The 18948-nt window shown below is 40.7% G+C and overlaps 2 protein-coding genes across 2 annotated transcripts; both read left to right on the top strand.

Annotated features, from left to right (window-relative positions):
* The first annotated feature begins 4462 nt into the window (after positions 1-4462).
* LOC104602368 (metalloendoproteinase 4-MMP-like) lies at positions 4463-5994 on the top strand. Its single transcript, XM_010266029.2, has one exon. The coding sequence runs from the start codon at positions 4745-4747 to the stop codon at positions 5822-5824; it is 1080 nt and encodes a 359-aa protein (XP_010264331.1). The 5' UTR covers positions 4463-4744; the 3' UTR covers positions 5825-5994.
* A 9011-nt stretch (positions 5995-15005) lies between these two features.
* On the top strand, positions 15006-15839 carry LOC148804339 (uncharacterized). Its single transcript, XM_088900818.1, has one exon. It carries the CDS (start codon positions 15006-15008, stop codon positions 15837-15839), a length of 834 nt encoding a protein of 277 aa, XP_088756944.1.
* Positions 15840-18948: the final 3109 nt, after the last annotated feature.

The raw sequence follows: 18948 nt of genomic DNA, 5'->3' as shown, positions 1-18948 counted from the left end.
TTCTATCTTATTCAGTAATGTGATTACTATTAAACGGAATAAAAAATTTCTCACATACGGAGAACTTGAGAATGGTCTCTGTGTTCTCCATAATTCTCTAGAAAAAAACATTACCGAAACTACGTTAGAAATAAACCTCAAGAAGAGAACTCGTGATACAGTTAATCCCACGTGCTTGTGGCATTACCGATTTGGCCACATTAATATAGATCGTATCACAAGGTTGGTAAATGATGGTTATTTGGATTTTCTAATTGTAGAAGATCTTTCAACCTGTGAACCTTGCCTTTAGGGTAATATGATGAAGCGGTCATTTACCGGTAAGCCTGAAAGATCTACAAGCACACTTGACCTGATACATACTAATGTATGTGGCCCCCAGAATGTTAGGACACGTAATTAACACATTTATTATATAACCTTTACCGATGATTACTCACGGTATAGTTACGTGTACCTAATGAGACATAAGTTTGAATCTTTTGAAAAATTCAAAGAATTCAGACAAGAAGTCGAGAAACAGTTAGGGAGAGAAATTAAGACCCTTCGATCAGATCGATGCAGCGAGTATCTCTCTGATGAATTCAAGGACAACTTAAAGGAAAATGAGATTGTATCACAACTACCTCCTCCTGCTACACCACAATTAAACGGTGTATCAGAGAGGAGAAATTGGACCCTATTAGATATAGTCCGATCACTTCTTGTCCACTCAAATTTACTTACATTCTTTTGGGGTTTCGCATTAGAGACTGCAATTTACGTGTTGAACAGGGCTCCAACCAAATCCGTTCCTAAGACTCCATATGAGCTATGGACCAGTAAGAAACCAAGTGTAAGACATTTAAAGATTTGGGGTTGTCTGAAACATGTTAAAAGAACTAGTGCTGATAAATTGGAATCCAAGACCAGTCGTTGCCTATTTGTAGGTTACCCCAAAGGCTCTGTAGGTTACTTATTCTATGATCCAAAAGTGCAAAAGGTGTTTTGCAATCGAAATGTCCACTTCCTAGAAGAATATTACATCCTCGATAATCATCATCAAGAACAACTTCTTGATGAAGAGAGCCTGGGGGTAGTGGAAGATGTCCCACCAGCTCCAAAAAATAACCAACCTAGAAGATCTACCTGGGTTTCCAGGCCTCCAGTTCGTTATGTCTATGACCAAAAAAGTTACTTGGTAGAAGCCACGACTAGTGAGGAGGATCCCATGACTTATTCATAAGCTATGTTGGACATAGATTCTTTCAAGTGGGTAGATGCCATGAGAGCTGAGATGGACTCAATGGAGACCAATGGAGTCTGAACTCTAGTAGATCCGCCCCCTGGGGTAAAGGCAATTGGTTTCAAGTCGATCTATAAGAGGAAGAAGGGCCTCGACGGTAAAGTTGAGACCTACAAAACTCGTCTTGTGGCGAAACGGAATACTAAGAAAGAAAGAATCGATTAAGAGGAAACATTTTCGCTTATGGCAATGCTTAAATCCATTAGGATCCTGTTAGCTTTAACAGCGTACCATGACTACGAGATTTGGCAAATGGATGTTAAAACAGCGTTCCTGAATGGAGATTTTACTAAAAATATCTATATGCAGCAACCGCAAGGTTTCATAGCTGCAGGTCAGAAACACATGGTATGTAAACTCAACCAATCCATATATGGACTTAAGCAAGTTTCTAGGAATTGGAACATCCGGTTTGACTCTACCATCAAACAGTTTGACTTTGAGCAAAATCCGGATGAACCCTGTGTTTACAGGAAGACCAGTGGGGATAAGATTACGTTCTTGGTTCTGTATGTAGATGACATTCTACTCATTGGGCATGATGTAGGAATGTTAAATACGGTGAAAGTGTGGCTTTCACAACAATTCTCCATGAAAGATCTTGGAGAAGCCTCCTACGTATTGGATCTTCGACTCTATAGAAATAGATCGAAGAGGATAATAGGATTATCCCAGTCTGCTTACATTGACAAGATAGTCAAGAGATACAGTATGGAGAACTCCAAAAAAGGAAATGTAAATTGGTTATCTGAAACTCGACTACTGGTGCCTTCATCGGTAGTGATTGTATGGCATTCTTGGCCACTGGCGGTAACCCAAATATGATCATAGGTGATCGGCTATCTAATCTAACCTTAAAGAAGAGTTGGCGGTCGCCTTTCTTGAAAAAAGCATGTATCCGGCTTCATATACACTCGGATTCTACCTTCTTCTCAAGCATGGTTTTGCATTCTAATACACCTACGCATTAATCTACATGAACTTCTAATACAACAGAAGATAAAGATACATGAACTACTATAATAGAGAAGTGGAATGGAAAACTGATTGAACATGAATGAATAAGAGATTTAATCGGGTTCAACAGGGAATGAAAGTTAAAATTGAAAAAGAATAGTAAACTGTAAAAAGTAGAGAATGTGTTACGAAATCAACTAGCTTGATGGAGGATGGATCTAGTTCTTGTACAGGATGTATGTTTCTTAGTGCGGAGGTAGTCTCTAGTTCTTGCAAAGGATGTATGTTTCTTAGTGTAAAGATCCGGTTCTTGCAGAGGCTCTATTTTTCTCAGTTTTCTAGTGTAAAGATCCGGTCATAGCATGTTTGACCGGATTGAACAAAGAATGAAAGAGAAAATTGAATAAAAACAATAAACTATAAAAAATAGAGCATGTATTACGAATTCAACTAACTTGATTGAGAAAGGTTGCAGAATTGTAGATGAAGATTGAGAGATGAAAAATTGCCATTCGATACACTTTTTTTTTAAGGCAAAATACTATATTTCATTCAACTATGAAACTTGTATGAATACAGAGTAGTGGTCACAGTACCAAGCAATAAAGCACAAAAACATTGTATGAAAACAGAGAAGTGGTAACAAAACCAATCAAGAATACAAGTCTCTAGAGAGAACAAAATATTCATAGTGGATAGTGGAGAAAATGAAGAAATTTCTGCAACAGACAAATGGTGAGGCAGAATCACCAACTAAAGAGATAAATGAGCGCATCTCCAACCACCGAAAGAGAGGGATAAATACAATCGCAATTCGCCATAACTTTAATCATCTGTATCCATAACTACCGGAACTTTAACCGCTAAATTGGAACTAACTGGAACTTTAATAGGGTAGAACTAAAATTGTTGGAACTGTTATTGCCGAAAGTGAAACCAACTAGATCTTTAATCACCCGGAATTGTTATCGCCTGAAGTGGAACCAACTAGAACTTTAACCACCTGGAACTAAAACTGCCAGAATTGGAATGTTAACCACCTAGAATTTTAATCGCCGGATCTGTTATCGTCGGAACTGGATTCACCTAGAACTTTAACCATCTGGAACTGTAACTGTCGGTGGAATAAAATAAGGGAACAGTTACCGGTGGTGAAAATCAAGTTAGCGATTAAGGCCATCGCCCAACACTCCACCTCCTGTACTAAAGTTCCCGCAAAAAAGAACAAAAGAAAAAACAATAAACGAAAGAGAGTAGAAGATTGGACCAAATTAATCAAGAAGAAGAGAGATGAGTGAGGAAAAGGGAGAAGGGAAGAAGAAAACAGAGAATTTGAACAGTAATATGATTAACTGAGATTGATTGATAATCTAGACAGAAGTGTGGTTGTGGATAACTACTTCTGCATTTTCTACATTTTTCTAAGAATGGATTAAGAACAGTAGCTCCCCACTTCTCACATATTTGTAAAGAATTGTTAATGAATGTGTGACAACTGTTATACAGTGCCACATTTCTCATATGCTTTTTCCATAAAATTGAGGTTGCCTGGAGTTGTTGCATGATGACCTTCCTTTAATATAGATGAAATATTTTGTCTTCTCATCTCTCATAAACAAAGACATCATCGACAAGGAAAGCGATTCTTGAGTTTTTCTTCAAGAACCAGCTTCCCCTGTGTCGACCTTGTAATTACCTGCCCCAGGGGATAGGAAGAATAAAAGCTCGGACTTTGGACGGGTGGATTATCTGATTGACCAAACCTACTACCCAATTTTCCTAATTGGTTAGCAATTAGCAATGGCATCGATCTTCCCCTTGTTTTACATGCTTTGGATTTGACCAATAAAATTGATTGACCAAACCTACTACCCAATTTTCCAAACCACGATTCCTATAAACCGGCGGCCCGCCGGCCGGGCCCTGGTCCTAATGGTTAGAATCATCAAATTGGAATTAAGATTACTTAGTTCATACAAATCTACTGAATTAGCAAAGACAGTTACCAGTTTGGTCAACAAAATCTTCAACCGAATTAGGTTTAATTAGTTAGAGATAGATCATACATCACTTTTCTTAGTAGAAGAACGAACCCCCCAACTCCTCCCTTCTAGATTTAATCAAAATTTATGACTTCCTTAGATTACTCGTTAGTAATTGAAACGAGAGCACCCAAGCCAAAAGCTTGCTTATTTGAAGAAACTATAAGGAAACAGCAGTGGTTCACCAACCATTAACATTTTATTATATATATAAAATAAACCAAAGCTAGAATCTCACAATGAAAAAAAGCACGAAAAGTAAGAATCTTCCATACTTGGATCATTTCGTGTGACTGAGTCTTACCCCCTTCATCATTCCTTTTCTATTGTATTCATACTTTCTTGCTTTGCTTTTATATGATACTTCCTTTATGACAAAGGTTCCCTCCATATCTCCAACCTCCAAAAAAATCCCAACCCTTCTGTTCCAAACAAAACAAAATCCACATAACTAACTATCATGTTCTTATTTTTCAGTTATTTCTCCCTCCTCTTCTTCCTCTTCCCTCCCTGTTCTCCCGCCAGAATCGCACCTGGCTTCACACCACCGGAATCTATAACAGTTTTAACTGTCAACGGTACCAACGATACATGGCACAATTTAGCGAGGTTTCTGGACTCCAGCAAGGGAAGCCACGTCAGCGGCATGTCGGAACTCAAGAAATACTTTCACCGCTTCGGTTATCTCCCCGTCTCCGATATCGACTTCACCGATACGTTTGACGCTCGGTTTGAATCCGCCGTGATTGAGTACCAATCCAAACTTGGCCTGCCCGTCACGGGCAAGCTCGATTCCAATACGCTTTCGCAGATTATGTCGCCGAGGTGCGGCGTGCGAGACACAGGACACGTTACTCAGTTTCATGCGACTCGACGGTATGCATACTTCTCCGGACAGCCGAGGTGGGTGCGCAAGACTCCCGTAACGCTCACGTACGCGTTCTCGCCGGAGAATACTATATCGTACTTGACCACGGAGGAGATACGGGCAGTAGTTGATCGAGCTTTTACGAGGTGGGCAGCCGTAATACCACTGAGATTCTCGGAGATAGAAGATTACGTATCGGCAGACATTAAAATCGGGTTCTATGGTGGAGATCACGGTGACGGAGAGCCGTTCGATGGGGTGCTGGGAGTGCTGGCACACGCCTTCTCCCCTACGAGCGGGAAGCTCCACTTTGATGCTGCGGAGAGGTGGGCGGTTGATTTTGGGGTGGAGAGATCGAAGGTTGCCGTTGATTTGGAATCGGTGGCGACACACGAAATAGGGCACGTATTGGGGCTGGCCCACTCTTCCGTTAAGGAAGCAATTATGTATCCTAGCTTATCACCCAGAAACAAGAAGGTGGAGCTGAAGCTGGATGACGTGAAGGGGGTGCAAGCTCTGTATGGCTCCAATCCAAACTTCAGTTTAAGCGCCTTATTGGCATCTGATACTTCTACCAATCAAGCCGTTGGTTCAAGAATCAGAACCTCCTCCAAGTGGGCCACCTCTATCTTGGTTTTGGCATCCTCGTTGTGGTGGTGCTGGTGCATATAATTGATTGGCACATTAGCTTATTAGCTTTTTCTTTTCTTTTCTTTTTTTCCCTTTTATTATTTTTTCTGGATCATAGAATTGTTTGACTTCAAAGGAAGTGACACAGATGACAGGAATTCTTTTAAAATCAAATTATGCAATCAAAAAAAAGGGGAAGCAACAGTGGATTATATGAGTATTGCGGACTGTCCGTTAACCATAGTAGCCCTTCTTATACGGGTCTGAGTCAAGTAATAGACCAGAGCACCTGTTGAACGAGTCAATGTACACGTGGCAGATTAGTGTGGTATGTGGAGTTTATAATGTGCGGAGACAGGAGACTTTACCACGGTATGGATCGGGGGTCAAAAAGCGTAGGCTCCACGGTGGGCTTAGCTAACAATTACAAGGTCGACTCACTAAAGTTTTAATTAATTAAACACAATTCTAAACTCTAAGTAAGCTACTTCAATCAATCACGCGCACGGCGCATGACAGACAAGAATAATTCCAATTCCAAATGTCGTTCAAAGTTGGAACGTATTGGAAGGGATGGGCGAAATGGGACACGGAGCGAGTGGCCACTTGGTCCAAACTAGAGATACTAAAAGAACAGATAAACTATTTGTTTGGATTATTAAGAACAAAAATAAATGGAGAATTTGGATTTGTCACGACTCACACTCACAAAGCCGGATCTGCTCCTCACAAATGGGCGCCTCACAGGCACATCCATCGTGCGTTGGAAGCATCCCTCGTAAATAATATCTAATAGAGAACCGAATCGGGAGGGAATCGCTTTTCCCTCTACACTACCCTTTGGTAGGGGGACACATGGTAAGTACTTGAAAATGATGAGAGGTTTTAGTGGTTGGTTTAGGGGTGTATGCAAACCAATGATCTGTTCCATCAACTCAGGTTGTGTTTGGTATCATTGTATCCATTGCCACTTCTATTTGTAACATGTTTGTCAATACAAATTTTATAAGAATATATTTTTTCTTTACCATAAATGCTTTGAATTATTAATATATCATTTGATACCATTAATGTTTATTCAAGAAATATTAAATTTAGTGTTTCTATTTTAAATGCTAACACCAAATTCAATTTCTATATTTTTTTAGTAGAATTAGTTATGTGATGTGATATGACAAGGTAATTTCTCAAAAATTTGTATTAAATAACCCAAAACATTGCAAGTGGAAACGGCAATGGCACCAAACACAACTTCATTATTTGAATTCAATTTGTTGATAATTGGATTTGAGACGAACTTGAGTAGCTAATGGAGATTTGAGTTAATCAATATTCAATTGTCACCCTTAAATGTTAAAACTCTAATTCTCTCTTTTCTTTCTCTTTCGGTCATTCTTAAGTTTGCGGTACAGATATTATACTCCCAAAAGAGTTAAAACTCTTTTAGGGTTCACATTCTATGGACCTTTCAGTCCACTTACGATCTCTTAGAACTGCTCTAGAAAAGTTTAAGGCCATGTTCGATTTTCAGTAAGTTAGTTACCTGGGTAAGTGCATTTGTCTCATCAAAGTGTTGGAAACTTTCCCCCAGGTGGGAAAGATATTTACCCTCCTAGGAGATGGGTATCACTTATTCCCTGGTCTCCACATAAATTTGAAGATAGAACATAGGTTTCTTGGTCAATGGGAACCAAAATCCTATTGACCAACTTTCCCCCTCACAAAATCCAAAAAACAGAACCCCCTAAATGAAGTTAAACATCAATAAAACTTGTGATTTGAATTCTATTTCTATCTTTCCTCCTTATTCCAGGTTACGATCAGTAAATAACTATCACCTTGTCTCTCAAGTAATATCACCTCATTTGGAGAGAGACAATGAACCCAATGACCTTATGAGTACTAGAACTATTTATTTTTTTAGGAGCAATAAGAGCAATTGTTAGATGAGAACTTGACAACAATGTTGAAGAATTTACTACCAACTAGGGGTGAGCATGGGTCTGTTTGGTTTGGTTCCATGGAAGAACCTGGAACCTATCCTATAGGGGTCGGTTCCAAGTTTTTGGAGCCAAATCCTACCCTATGAAGGTCGGTTCCAAGGTTGGTTCTAGCCTTAGTGGTTCTAGGTCGGTTTCAGAGTCTACCCGTGGAACTTGTTCTTTCTTTACTCTCCCCCTTCAAAAAACAAATGAAACATATCATTTAAAAACTTGATTTTCAATTATGATAATATATAGTTTAAAACTTATATTATCTTTCTTGATTAAATTGAGTAATTTAGTATGTAGATTATCATAATACATTAATATATAGTTCAAAATTTATCATATAATTTAAATTTTATAAATATTACCTTTTACATTATTTATTATACACATTCAAATATTAAAATGAAAACAAATGATCAAACCGCTTAAGTAATGCAATGGTCAAGTGAGAACATGGCTTTTGTAACAATGAATGCTTAGATTCAAATCTTCACATTCTTAAAAATTTTTGTGGTTTATTTCAAGGCAAGTTTGGTTCCAAAGTCGATTCCAACAAGGCCAACCAAGGCCGGTTCATCGGGTCAGTTCAGGTAGGGTAAACCCCTAGACCCTAGAACCGACCTAGGTGGGGGTTGGTTCCATGAATTTGGAACTAGACCCTACCCTGCAACAAATTGGGTAGGATTATTTCAAGGCCAGTCTAAAGGTTGGTTCCATTTGGTTCCGAGTAGAACCTACCCATTTGCTCACCCCTACAACCAACTATTTGAGGGGCAAGAAAGGTTTGTTCGATCCCCCCCAACCATCCGATAATTATTTGCTTCCATCCTTATTCAAGGCATTCTTTGAGGTATCCTTATTGGCTATTGCCCTTATTTTACACAATAGAAGCTAAGAGTCAATTCCCTCCTTTTGGATTTCCAATACCAATAACTTATTTCTTCTCCCTTCATTTTTAATATTTTCTTCTAGTTCTTGGAGATTTCAAAATCTCTAGAGTTTCTCAACAATCCTGGATAACTCTGTTATCGATTATGCTTTTCTGTTAGGCTTGGACATGATTTTAGGCCAGCAAGCTAAGGCTCAGGCCAAATACATTGGGCCTCACTTTTTTTTTCAGCTTCTCTTTTCTCAAGACATAATAAAAATTTTCAGTATTTTTGGGTTTTGGTGTTGTTTTATATAAATAAATCAGTTTTATTTTTGAGTAATAGAAAGTCTTCTTGTCCATTTTCTAGGCTAGGCATAGGCTCAAGATCTAGTTCAGCGGTCGACCTCAACAAATTCTATTAATATAGAGGCAAAGCTTGGCCCGGACCATCTTGCAAAAAAGTCTAATAAAGAGTGTGGTGATGGAAAAATCGCAAGGAGAAGAAAGATTTGCTTGCTAGCATAATTTGATTTTATTCTATCCTAGTATTCCTTGTTTTTTTTTTCTTTCCAAGGGCATTTATAGATGGGGTATTTCTCAGATAAACGTTTAATTGAAAAATGTTACTTTAAACGTTTATTACTTTTGTTGTTTGGCTGGGCGTTTCAAGTAACACCCCATAAAGCTATCTTCCACCTCAGCTTAACGTTTATTGCTTTTGTTATTTGGTTTGGAATTTCAAATAACACCCCCGATAAAGCTATCTTCCACCTTAGCTTACAATGCTCCAAGTAAGCATTTCAATTCAATAAATGTTTGGGCATTGGAAGAAACTGAAATTTGAAGTTTCCCCCAACATCTTAAGCACAAAAATCCAAGTGTTTCTGCTTTTTAATGTATTCGATAAATATTGAAACCAAACATTGGTTTCATGCTAATAAACTCCAATGCCTAAGTGGCATTGATGTGGTGGAATTTTCCCTATAAACGTCCACAAAACCGAAAATAGCCAAAAATGCATCCTTTTTGTTAATTTCGTACCATTGTTTTTGATTGTGCGTCGGGTTGACTAGGTCAGCTGGCCAAGATACAAGAAAAATATTAGAGTACCCGGGGTGGGCATTGTGATGCTTAAGTTAGCGGTGAGTATATTGAGAGAGTTGGAAAGCGAGAAAGCTAGAGAGTTTGAGAGCTAAATCGTGTGTACCTTCTTTGATCGAAGGGGGCGCCTTTATATAGGCGCAAGTAGTCGTAATCTTCACATAGCGCGTCCGAGATCTCCGAGAGGACATGGCTTATTTTGCCACCATGCTCAGAGGTGGTTTTATGCTCGGAAATGGTTCTCCGAGAGGACGTGGGCGATGCAAGTACTAACTCCGTTGGTGGGGTGACATGATCCTAGAGGATTTGGGGATGATAAGGCGCACGTAGAAGAGGTTGGTCACCATGTCAGGTAGGTTTCCAGTAGGACCTTGGCCATGTCGATGGGGTCTCGGCAGGAGGTCACCCCTTATGCCAAGGTGTCTACAGATCGACCCTGTCGAGGTGGCGTCTATACGCTCTCATAGTGTGCTTAATGTGTCCGAGGTGGATCCGAGGTGGTTCCAACGTAAAGTCCATGATTTAGGAAAAGTCAAGTCATTGCCTACGTGGCGCCAAGATGTTAAGCAACGGCTCGGAAATTCTACATGGCGTATGTCACCGGAGGGCCAAATTCCCCCTGTTTTGTTTTAGGGTTATTAGATCAAATTCAACGCCGGAGGATTTTTTTTTTATTAGATCATTGGATATCTAACACTAGACATTGGACATCAAATGCTGGCCATTGAATACAGGTTATCCTTAGAAGTTGATTAGATTGGCATGTTAATCAATCGAGTTGAGTCAATACTCAAACATGTTAAACATATTTTAAAGTTGAGTTTAATTAAAAAATCAAAATTTGGTCGAGTTTGAATCAAATTTGAGGTAGGAAGTTCTTGAATTGAGTCAAGCATTTCACCACTCAAAGTCCCTGCCTAGCTTCATACCTAGGGGTGCAACTTGGGCAGGGCCAACTCGAGCCCAAATCGGCACAGCCCAAAATTTTATACGGCTTGGACTTGGAATTTCGGTCCTTGGGCTGGGCTCGGGTCCAAGAAATCGGGCTTTTCTATTTTTTGGCCCAGGCCCGGTTTTAGGCCTTAGGTAGTCCGAACTCGACCCGAGCACGGCCCAACTATACACATATATGTATATATATGTTAATTTTACATACATATTTTGCATACATATGTACATAATTATATTTATACATATTTTCATAAATACATATTTGTATAATTTTAGAGTGGGTTTATTGACCAACCCAAGCCAGGCTCAGGCCCAAGCCCAACCTGAGTTCATTAAATTACAATGCAGGCTGGGCTCGGGTTGGGAAAATCGGGCTTGACCTCAGGCTCAGGCCTTAAGTCCAAATTTTAGGGTTGGGCCTGGGTTGATCATAAACTCGGCCCAACCCGCCCAACTTGCACTCTTATTCATACCTTGCAATGCCGCCCCACCTTGCTCTCTATTCCTGAGGTGGTTTGATTTATGAGATGGGGTGCGTGAATTGAGTTAAGGCAGATTAGGTCCTGTTCAGGTTAAATGCAACCTCAAGTTCTAGGGGTGTTCATGGTTTGGTTTGGAGAAGTTTTTTGACTAATAAATTACAGTTTGAGAAATTCTTAAACAAAACGAACCATTTTAGTATAGAAACAATACCAGACCAAACTATTCTATTATGATTTGTTCCAATTTCTAATACAGTTTGAGCCATTCTATTGGGCTTAACGCAATTAAAAAGCCTAAATAATATGCATTCCTATATAAATAACAAATATAATTCAAATATCAAATTGAAATGATAACACGTAACAAGTGTCACTCATTACTATTATATAAATTACATTCACAATTTCTCATACATAAACAACTCCTTCGCCTCGAATTACAAGTTAAAAATTGAAACAAAAACAACAATAATGAATAAAATGTTAAAAAAATATATAAATACATACATATATATGTTTAAACAAACACACACATTAATAAATATATTATAATACTTTGATTTAATAGGATTTACGATTTGGTATGTTTCTAAAATTTTGGAAATCAAAACCAAATCAAACTGTTTTAAGGCCAATCCAGACCAAACCGCTAATTGACAGTTTAGACCATATAATGAACATCCTATCAAGTTCCCATCTCAAATCTCCCATCTTTTTGGGTTAAGACGTTTTCCAGACAATCCAAACTACAAGTACTAGTCGTAGAAATGCGTGAACCCGTGAATAGGAGGATACGTCGAACATGCTAACGTTAACGCGCGTTTGAACGTTAACATGGTCTGATCGGTTCAATCAGACACTAACCGGTCGCGACACCAGAGCTCCTTCCACCGAACCCTTCCTCCTTCGGCGGCAACAAGGAAACCTCCGGCGATTCATCGACAGCAACAAGGAGACCTTCAGCGGCGACAGGTATGACCGTTGCTTTCTCTCCTCTTCTCTGCTTCTCTTCTTCTCCGACGGCGACAAGGACTTGTTCCTGATTGCTCTGACGCCAGAGGTCAATGTTCTCCAAAGCAGATGGACAGACCCGAAGTGCTAAATTGAACCATTTATCTCTAGGCTTGACACTTGAAGACGAAGACAAGGATGATGATGGAGACGAGAGAGTCTGCTCTCCACTGTAATTTCGCGAGGAAACACATGGAGACCTGGATTCTAGTATTATGTGCAAGCTCTTTGTAAAACTCAGTAATTATCTGCTCAATTTTTACTGATTCGGAGTGAATATTGCTCTGAGAAGAAGCCATAACTCTCACTCTCTCTCCCTCTCTAAACAAACAATTTCATCGATGTTAACTCAATGTTCAATACTCTTTCCAGAGATAGGAAAGATAGGTTTGAGTTTGAGTTCCTGTAAACTTAGGAGATTCGATGGCTGTATATATATATCTGATTCCTCAATGAATGAAAAACAAGAAAGAAGAAACCAGAAAAGCTCTGGTTTACATGGTATCAGAGCCACGAAACAGGAGCAAGAGGTCTGTGTTTCAAGACCTCTGGAGATCAGCGGCGGCAGCAACCATTGTTCGGCGCCAGCAAAGGACCAGTGATCAGCGGGGACACTCTTTCTCGTTTCGTCGAGGTCGCCTGCACCCGTGGTTTCTGACTGTTCACCATCACTGTTCATCGTCTCCTTCGTTGAACAGTGGCAGCACTCCTTGTTTCGTCAGGGTCGTGATTTCTGAACTGTTCACCGCAAAGGACAAGCCTTGCGCACCAGATACAGTTTGGCACTGTGACAATCTCACCTTCCTGGCCGCTGCGAATCTTGGTCGCATGGAGGCTGTTGGCCGCTGCTACTGCCGCTGCAAGTCCTTGCTGAATGCAAACCGCCTGGTATGAAGTTCACAACTGCTTGCCTCTTCACAATCTGCCCTACAAGTCGGTCTCCACTCTTCGTGTATGCAACGACCGAAGGCGTCGTTCTCTGACCCTCAACATTAGTAGCAATTGTCGACTTCCCACCTTCCATCGCCGCCACTGCTGAGTTCGCCGTCCCAAGGAAAGCCGACTGTGGAATCCCCAATGACGCGCCACTGCCATTAAATCCCTGACCGCTGTGACTCCTCCTTGATAGCGGTTCTCGAGTCTTACGGTGAGACCCACCACGGGGACTTCCACAGTTGGGACACGGAAAGCCATACCGGTCAACAATTTCAGTTGGTAGAGGCCATGTGGAGGATCAAGTCAATTACACGGGAGTTGTAACCCCATTCGTTGTCATACCAAGAAACGAGCTTAATAAAGTTATCGTTCAGGGCAATTCCAGCCTTGGCATCAAAGATGCTTGACCTCCTGTCACCCGCGAAGTCGGTGGAAACCAGGTAAGTTTGGATTTTCGCCTCACCAGGTAAGAGTAGAGAACTCGGGGGTTCATTCTCGGTCAGAACCTCCTGATCTTTAATAGGTTTCTGATGAGTCGAAATTCTGCGGCAGGTTTTAGGGAGATCCGGAGATCGGTTCTCTGTCTTTTGTGGTGATTCTGCCACCGATTGTGGGTTTTTAGATACAATAGTCGGCATGACTGAAAACAGAGAAAAAGGAGCAGGGGCAAAAGGTCGTGGCGGCCAAGTCAAGGCCAATACAGCCAAAGCCTCTACGCAAGGCAATGCGTCTCATGGAGAATCAATTGATCCAGCCAAGACTGGGTTAAATGGACTGAGTAGTGAGCAGTGGAACATGTTGCTCAACCTTTTGAACACATAGAAAGAGGGGAGTCAACGACTAAGTGGTAAGCAAAAATTGTCAGAATGGATAATAGACACAGGGGCCTCTCATCATATGACAGGAAGCCTCCAGTCGATGAGAGACATAAAGAATGTCATTCCGTACTCTGTCGGGCTACTAGACGGGAAAACGACAATAGCAGAGAAAGAAGGCACAATTGCACTAGACGATCATCTGAAACTGACTAGTGTTTTATATGTGCCTAGTTTGAATTGCAACTTACTTTCTGTATCGCAATTGATTGAGGAATCAAATTGTATTGTCCAGTTCACTAATAAATTCTGTGTGATACAAGACCGCACTATGAGGATGCTAATTGGAGCGGGTGAGCAGCGAGAGGGACTCTATTATTTCCGAAGCATTGCATCAATAAGAGCAATGAAAACTACAGAGAGCAGGACATGTGATATTTGGCATCAAAGGTTAAGGCATCCTTCTTATAAAATTGTTAAGTTGCTGCCTTTTATTAGTACTAAGAATAATAATGATGACAATATTAAGGGTTGTGATGCCTGCTTCCGAGCTAAACAATGTCAAGAAGAGTTTGTTTCTAGTAATAATAAAGCATCCGATATTTTTGAGTTAATTCATTGTGATTTGTGGGGTCCTTATAGCACTGCAACTTCTTGTGGTGCTCATTATTTCTTGACCATAGTAGACGATTTTTCTAGAGGTGTTTGGATTTATCTTCTGGTTGATAAGACGGAAGTGGGACGAGTTCTTCGAAATTTTTTTGCTATGGTTCAAAGGCAATTTAACAAACCTGTAAAGGTGATCCGTACTGATAATGAGACTGAGTTTGTATGCTTGGCTAGTTATTTTGTTGAAAGTGGTATTATTCATCAAACCACTTGTGTCGGGACCTCTCAACAAAACGGGAGGGTTGAACGCAAGCACCACCACATACTCAATGTTGCCCGAGCTTTGTGCTTTCAAGCCAGCTTGCCTATTGATTTTTGGGGGAATGCATCCTGACCGCATGTTATTTGGTCAATCGGACACCGACCATTCTGTTAAAGGGAAAGACTCGCTATGAAATGTTATTTGGGCGACCTCCTTCTTATGATAATGTGCGAGTCTTTGGTTGCTTAGCATATGCGCACAATCATGGTCATGGAGGGGATAAATTTGTCAGTCGAAGCAGACGATGTGTTTTTGTCGGGTATACTTTTGGGAAGAAAGGATGGAGCTTGTATGATTTAGAGTCCGGCATGTTCTTTGCTTCTAGAGATGTTACTTTCTTTGAGCATGAATTCCCGTATGCACACAAAGATGATGCACAGCCGAACAAAGCACAAGATTGTGGAATAAGTGGGACAGATGAGGTATTGGTACCATCCACTTATTCACCTGGACTAGCAAATGGCGAGATGGAGACTAACCAGCGAGGTGAACTCGCAGAAGAAGGAGTCAGTGTAGAACAAGGAACCCACGTAGACCCAAATGCCAATACTAGTGAACCCATGCATTCTTCTGACGTTACCACAGAAAATGCAAGCGAAGACAGTCCTAACGTCAAGGGGGGTGACAATGTTGTGCAACAACAGCACTCTGATTCTCATTTGGGGCATGGGCATCAACAGAAACAACAATCCACAAGGTTAAGAGACTATGTACTTCACACCACACAGCGCTTGAGTCTCTCTCTGCGTCCCTTTGCAAGCTCACTTGGCCAATCACATCTTACAGGTAGTCCTTATCCCATAGATAACTATGTGAATTGTAACAATTTTTCTTGTCGACATCGTGCTTTCTTGGCAGCTATTACTGCAAGAGTTGAACCTACTTCTTTTGCTGAGGCCGTAAAGGATGAAAAATGGAGGGATGCAATGCAGAAAGAAATACAAGCACTTGAGAATAATCAGACATGAACCGTAGAGCCTTTGCCATCCGGAAAACAAGCCATAGAATGCAAATGGGTATATCGAATCAAGTACAACGCTGATGGGACAGTGGAAAGATACAAAGCCCGTCTCGTGATCTTTGGGGACAAGCAGGTTGAGGAAATTGATTATAATGAAACTTTTGCCCCAGTTGCAAAAATGGTTACTGTCCGTACCTTTCTTGCAATCGCAACAGCTAGAAATTGGGAGTTTCATCAAATGGACGTACATAACGCATTCTTGCACAGTGACCTTCATGAGGAAGTCTACATGCGAATGCCTCGTGGTTTTCAGTCAGATAAACCAGGTATGGTGTGTCGGTTGCGAAAATCTCTGTATGGCTTAAAACAAGCGCCGAGATGTTGGTTTGCTAAATTAACCGCAGCCTTGAAGACATATGGGTTTCAGCAATCAGGTTCAGATTACTCCCTATTCACCTTTCGTGTATGTGGACGACATTATCGTGTCAGGTAATGATCATATGGCAATTCAAGTTTCAAGAAATATTTGAGTGACTGCTTCCATATGAAAGACTTGGGACCATTGAAATATTTTTTGGGCATTGAAATTGCCCGAAACTCAATAGGAATTTTTCTGTCTCAACGAAAGTATGCTCTAGATATTATCGCTGAAGTTGGATTACTTGGTGCAAAACCTGCTCCTTTTCCTATGGAGCGGAATCACAATCTAGCCTTGACAGATGGGCCTCTCTTATTTGATCCTGAGCGATACAGGCGCTTGGTGGGCAGACTTATTTATCTCTCAGCAACTCATCCTGAGTTGTCTTATTGTGTGCATGTTCTATCCCAATTCATGCAACAACCGCAAGAAAGACATTGGGAGGCTGCATTGCGAGTGGTGCGCTACTTGAAAGGAAATCCTGGTCAAGGAATTCTCTTGCGTTCAGATTGTGACTTGCAGTTATATGCATGGTGTGATTCAGAATGGGCGAGCTGTCCTTTGTCCCGATGTTCCCTGTTTGGGTGGTTTATTCTACTTGGGAAATCGTGGATTTCCTGAAAAACTAAGAAAGAACACACTGTGGCTCGTTCTTCAGCGGAAGCAGAGTATCAGTCTATGTCCACGGCCACGTGTGAATTAAAATGGCTGAAGGGATTGTTATTGGCTCTTGGAGTGACGCATTCAAACCCAATGTGATTATATTGTGATAGTCAGGCAGCCTTGCATATTGCAGCAAACCCAGTGTTTCATGAGCGTACGAAACATATTGAAGTTGATTGCCATTTTGTTCGTGATGGGATTCAAAATGGTTGCATTCGTCTTGCTTATGTGTCGATTACCTTTCAGCTGGCTGACATTTTTACAAAGGCACTGGGTCGCAGAGAATTTGAGTATTTTCTCCGCAAGTTGGGCATTCACAATCTGCATGCTCCAACTTGAGCGGGGGTGTTAGGATTGAATTAGGAGTGTCTAGGATTAGGAGACTCTGCTGAGTTAGGATCGAATTCGGAGTAGGAGTTTCTATTCTCTTCTAATCCTTATCTTGTATAGTTGAGACAGGAAAGATTGAGTTCCTGTAAACTTAGGAGATTCGATGGCTGTATATCTGAATCCTCAATGAATGAAAAACAAGAAAGGAGAAACCAGAAAAGCTCTGATTTTACATAATTTAAAACTGATTCTTCCAAAAATAAAGCATTCAAAACCTCTTGAGAGAATAACACTAGATATTAAAGACAAAAAAAAATCACAAATTTTGAACAACAGAATCAAACATAGAAGAATTTGAACTGCAGAGAGAATCAGAACATGCGAAGCTCATGGGATCGATACAAAATTTTCAGTGAAATCAAAAATCGGAAAGAGGTTGAAATTCGATAAAGCAACACTCTTACGGAGTTTGTTGAGAGAATAATCTCTTAGTGGTCTGTCATAAGTCGTTAGAGTCTGTTAGGAGTTTGTTGAGATTTGTCCTTCCTGTTAGTTGTAACCGAATTTGGTTGACGCTCTGTTATAAGTAGAGGGTACAGGGGCAAGAAGAAATTCACTCAATCCCTCTTTTCTCCCTAAATTTTTCTGGGGCTTTCCTCACGCTCGAAGTGGGGAAAATACTGATCTTATCATTTTGGTGCTTTCATTGCTTTCTCTTTCCTTCCCATGGCCGACCATACCACCACCGGTCTTCACACTCATCACCAAACCAGACTGGAGGAAGCCATTGTTGAGCTTCGCACTTCCCGTGATGCACATTAGACGAAGCTAGACAACATTCAATCCACCCTCAGTGAGCTAGTCCGTCAGATGACCCTCCTCCGCTCAGATAAGACACCCATTGACGTCACTTTACCACTTCTGTCCTCACCATCGGCTTCGTCTTCCTCTCCGACAATCACTGCTCGTCCCCTTCGTTGTGAGATCTCCCATTTTGACGGCACAAATCCACACGATTGGATATTCCAAGCTGAGCGGCATTTCAATTTTCACCGCACCCCTGATAAGCAACTACTAGACCTGGCAAAAAGTTGACCCAACCCGTGAACCCAATCCAACCCAACCCGAAAAAACAGGGTTAGGGTTTCATAGATTAGCTACCCGAATGTTAAAATGATCCGATCCGACCGGAAAATATTGGGTTGGGTTGGGTTAGGTCATGGGTCAACCCACTGACCCGATTGTCAAGTTTAATTGAGATTATTTATGCAGTGTTAGAATTTTTTCAATTTAGTCTTTACTTTTTATTGTTTACTCTTTAAATTGTTAAATGTTCAAGTTTTTTATTTTATATTTGGAATTTTAAGATTAATTCTTTTAATTTTGACATTTTTCATGTAATTTTTTTAATTTTAATTATTTTTGGGGGTGATATGAATTGACCCATGGGTCAACCCTAACCCGAACATTTAAAGTTAGGGTCTAGCATTTGACAATCCAACTTGAAATTCAATCCGACCCGAAATCAATCAGAAATACCTTGACCCAACCCGAACCCAACCACCCAACCCAATTGCTAGGTCTAGCAACGACTGAATATAGCCTCTTTTTACATGACCGGACAAGCATTGAGCTGGTTCCAGTGGATGGATCGGAACCAGCAACTGTCTTCTTGGACACGCCTCACCTCCGCCATCGAAGAAAG

This window comes from Nelumbo nucifera, chromosome 1, assembly GCF_055504915.1.
Source record: "Nelumbo nucifera cultivar China Antique chromosome 1, China Antique-T2T, whole genome shotgun sequence".
Lineage (NCBI taxonomy): Eukaryota > Viridiplantae > Streptophyta > Magnoliopsida > Proteales > Nelumbonaceae > Nelumbo > Nelumbo nucifera.
The sequence above is the reverse complement of the archived record's forward strand: the minus strand, read 5'-3'. Positions and strand labels throughout refer to the sequence as shown.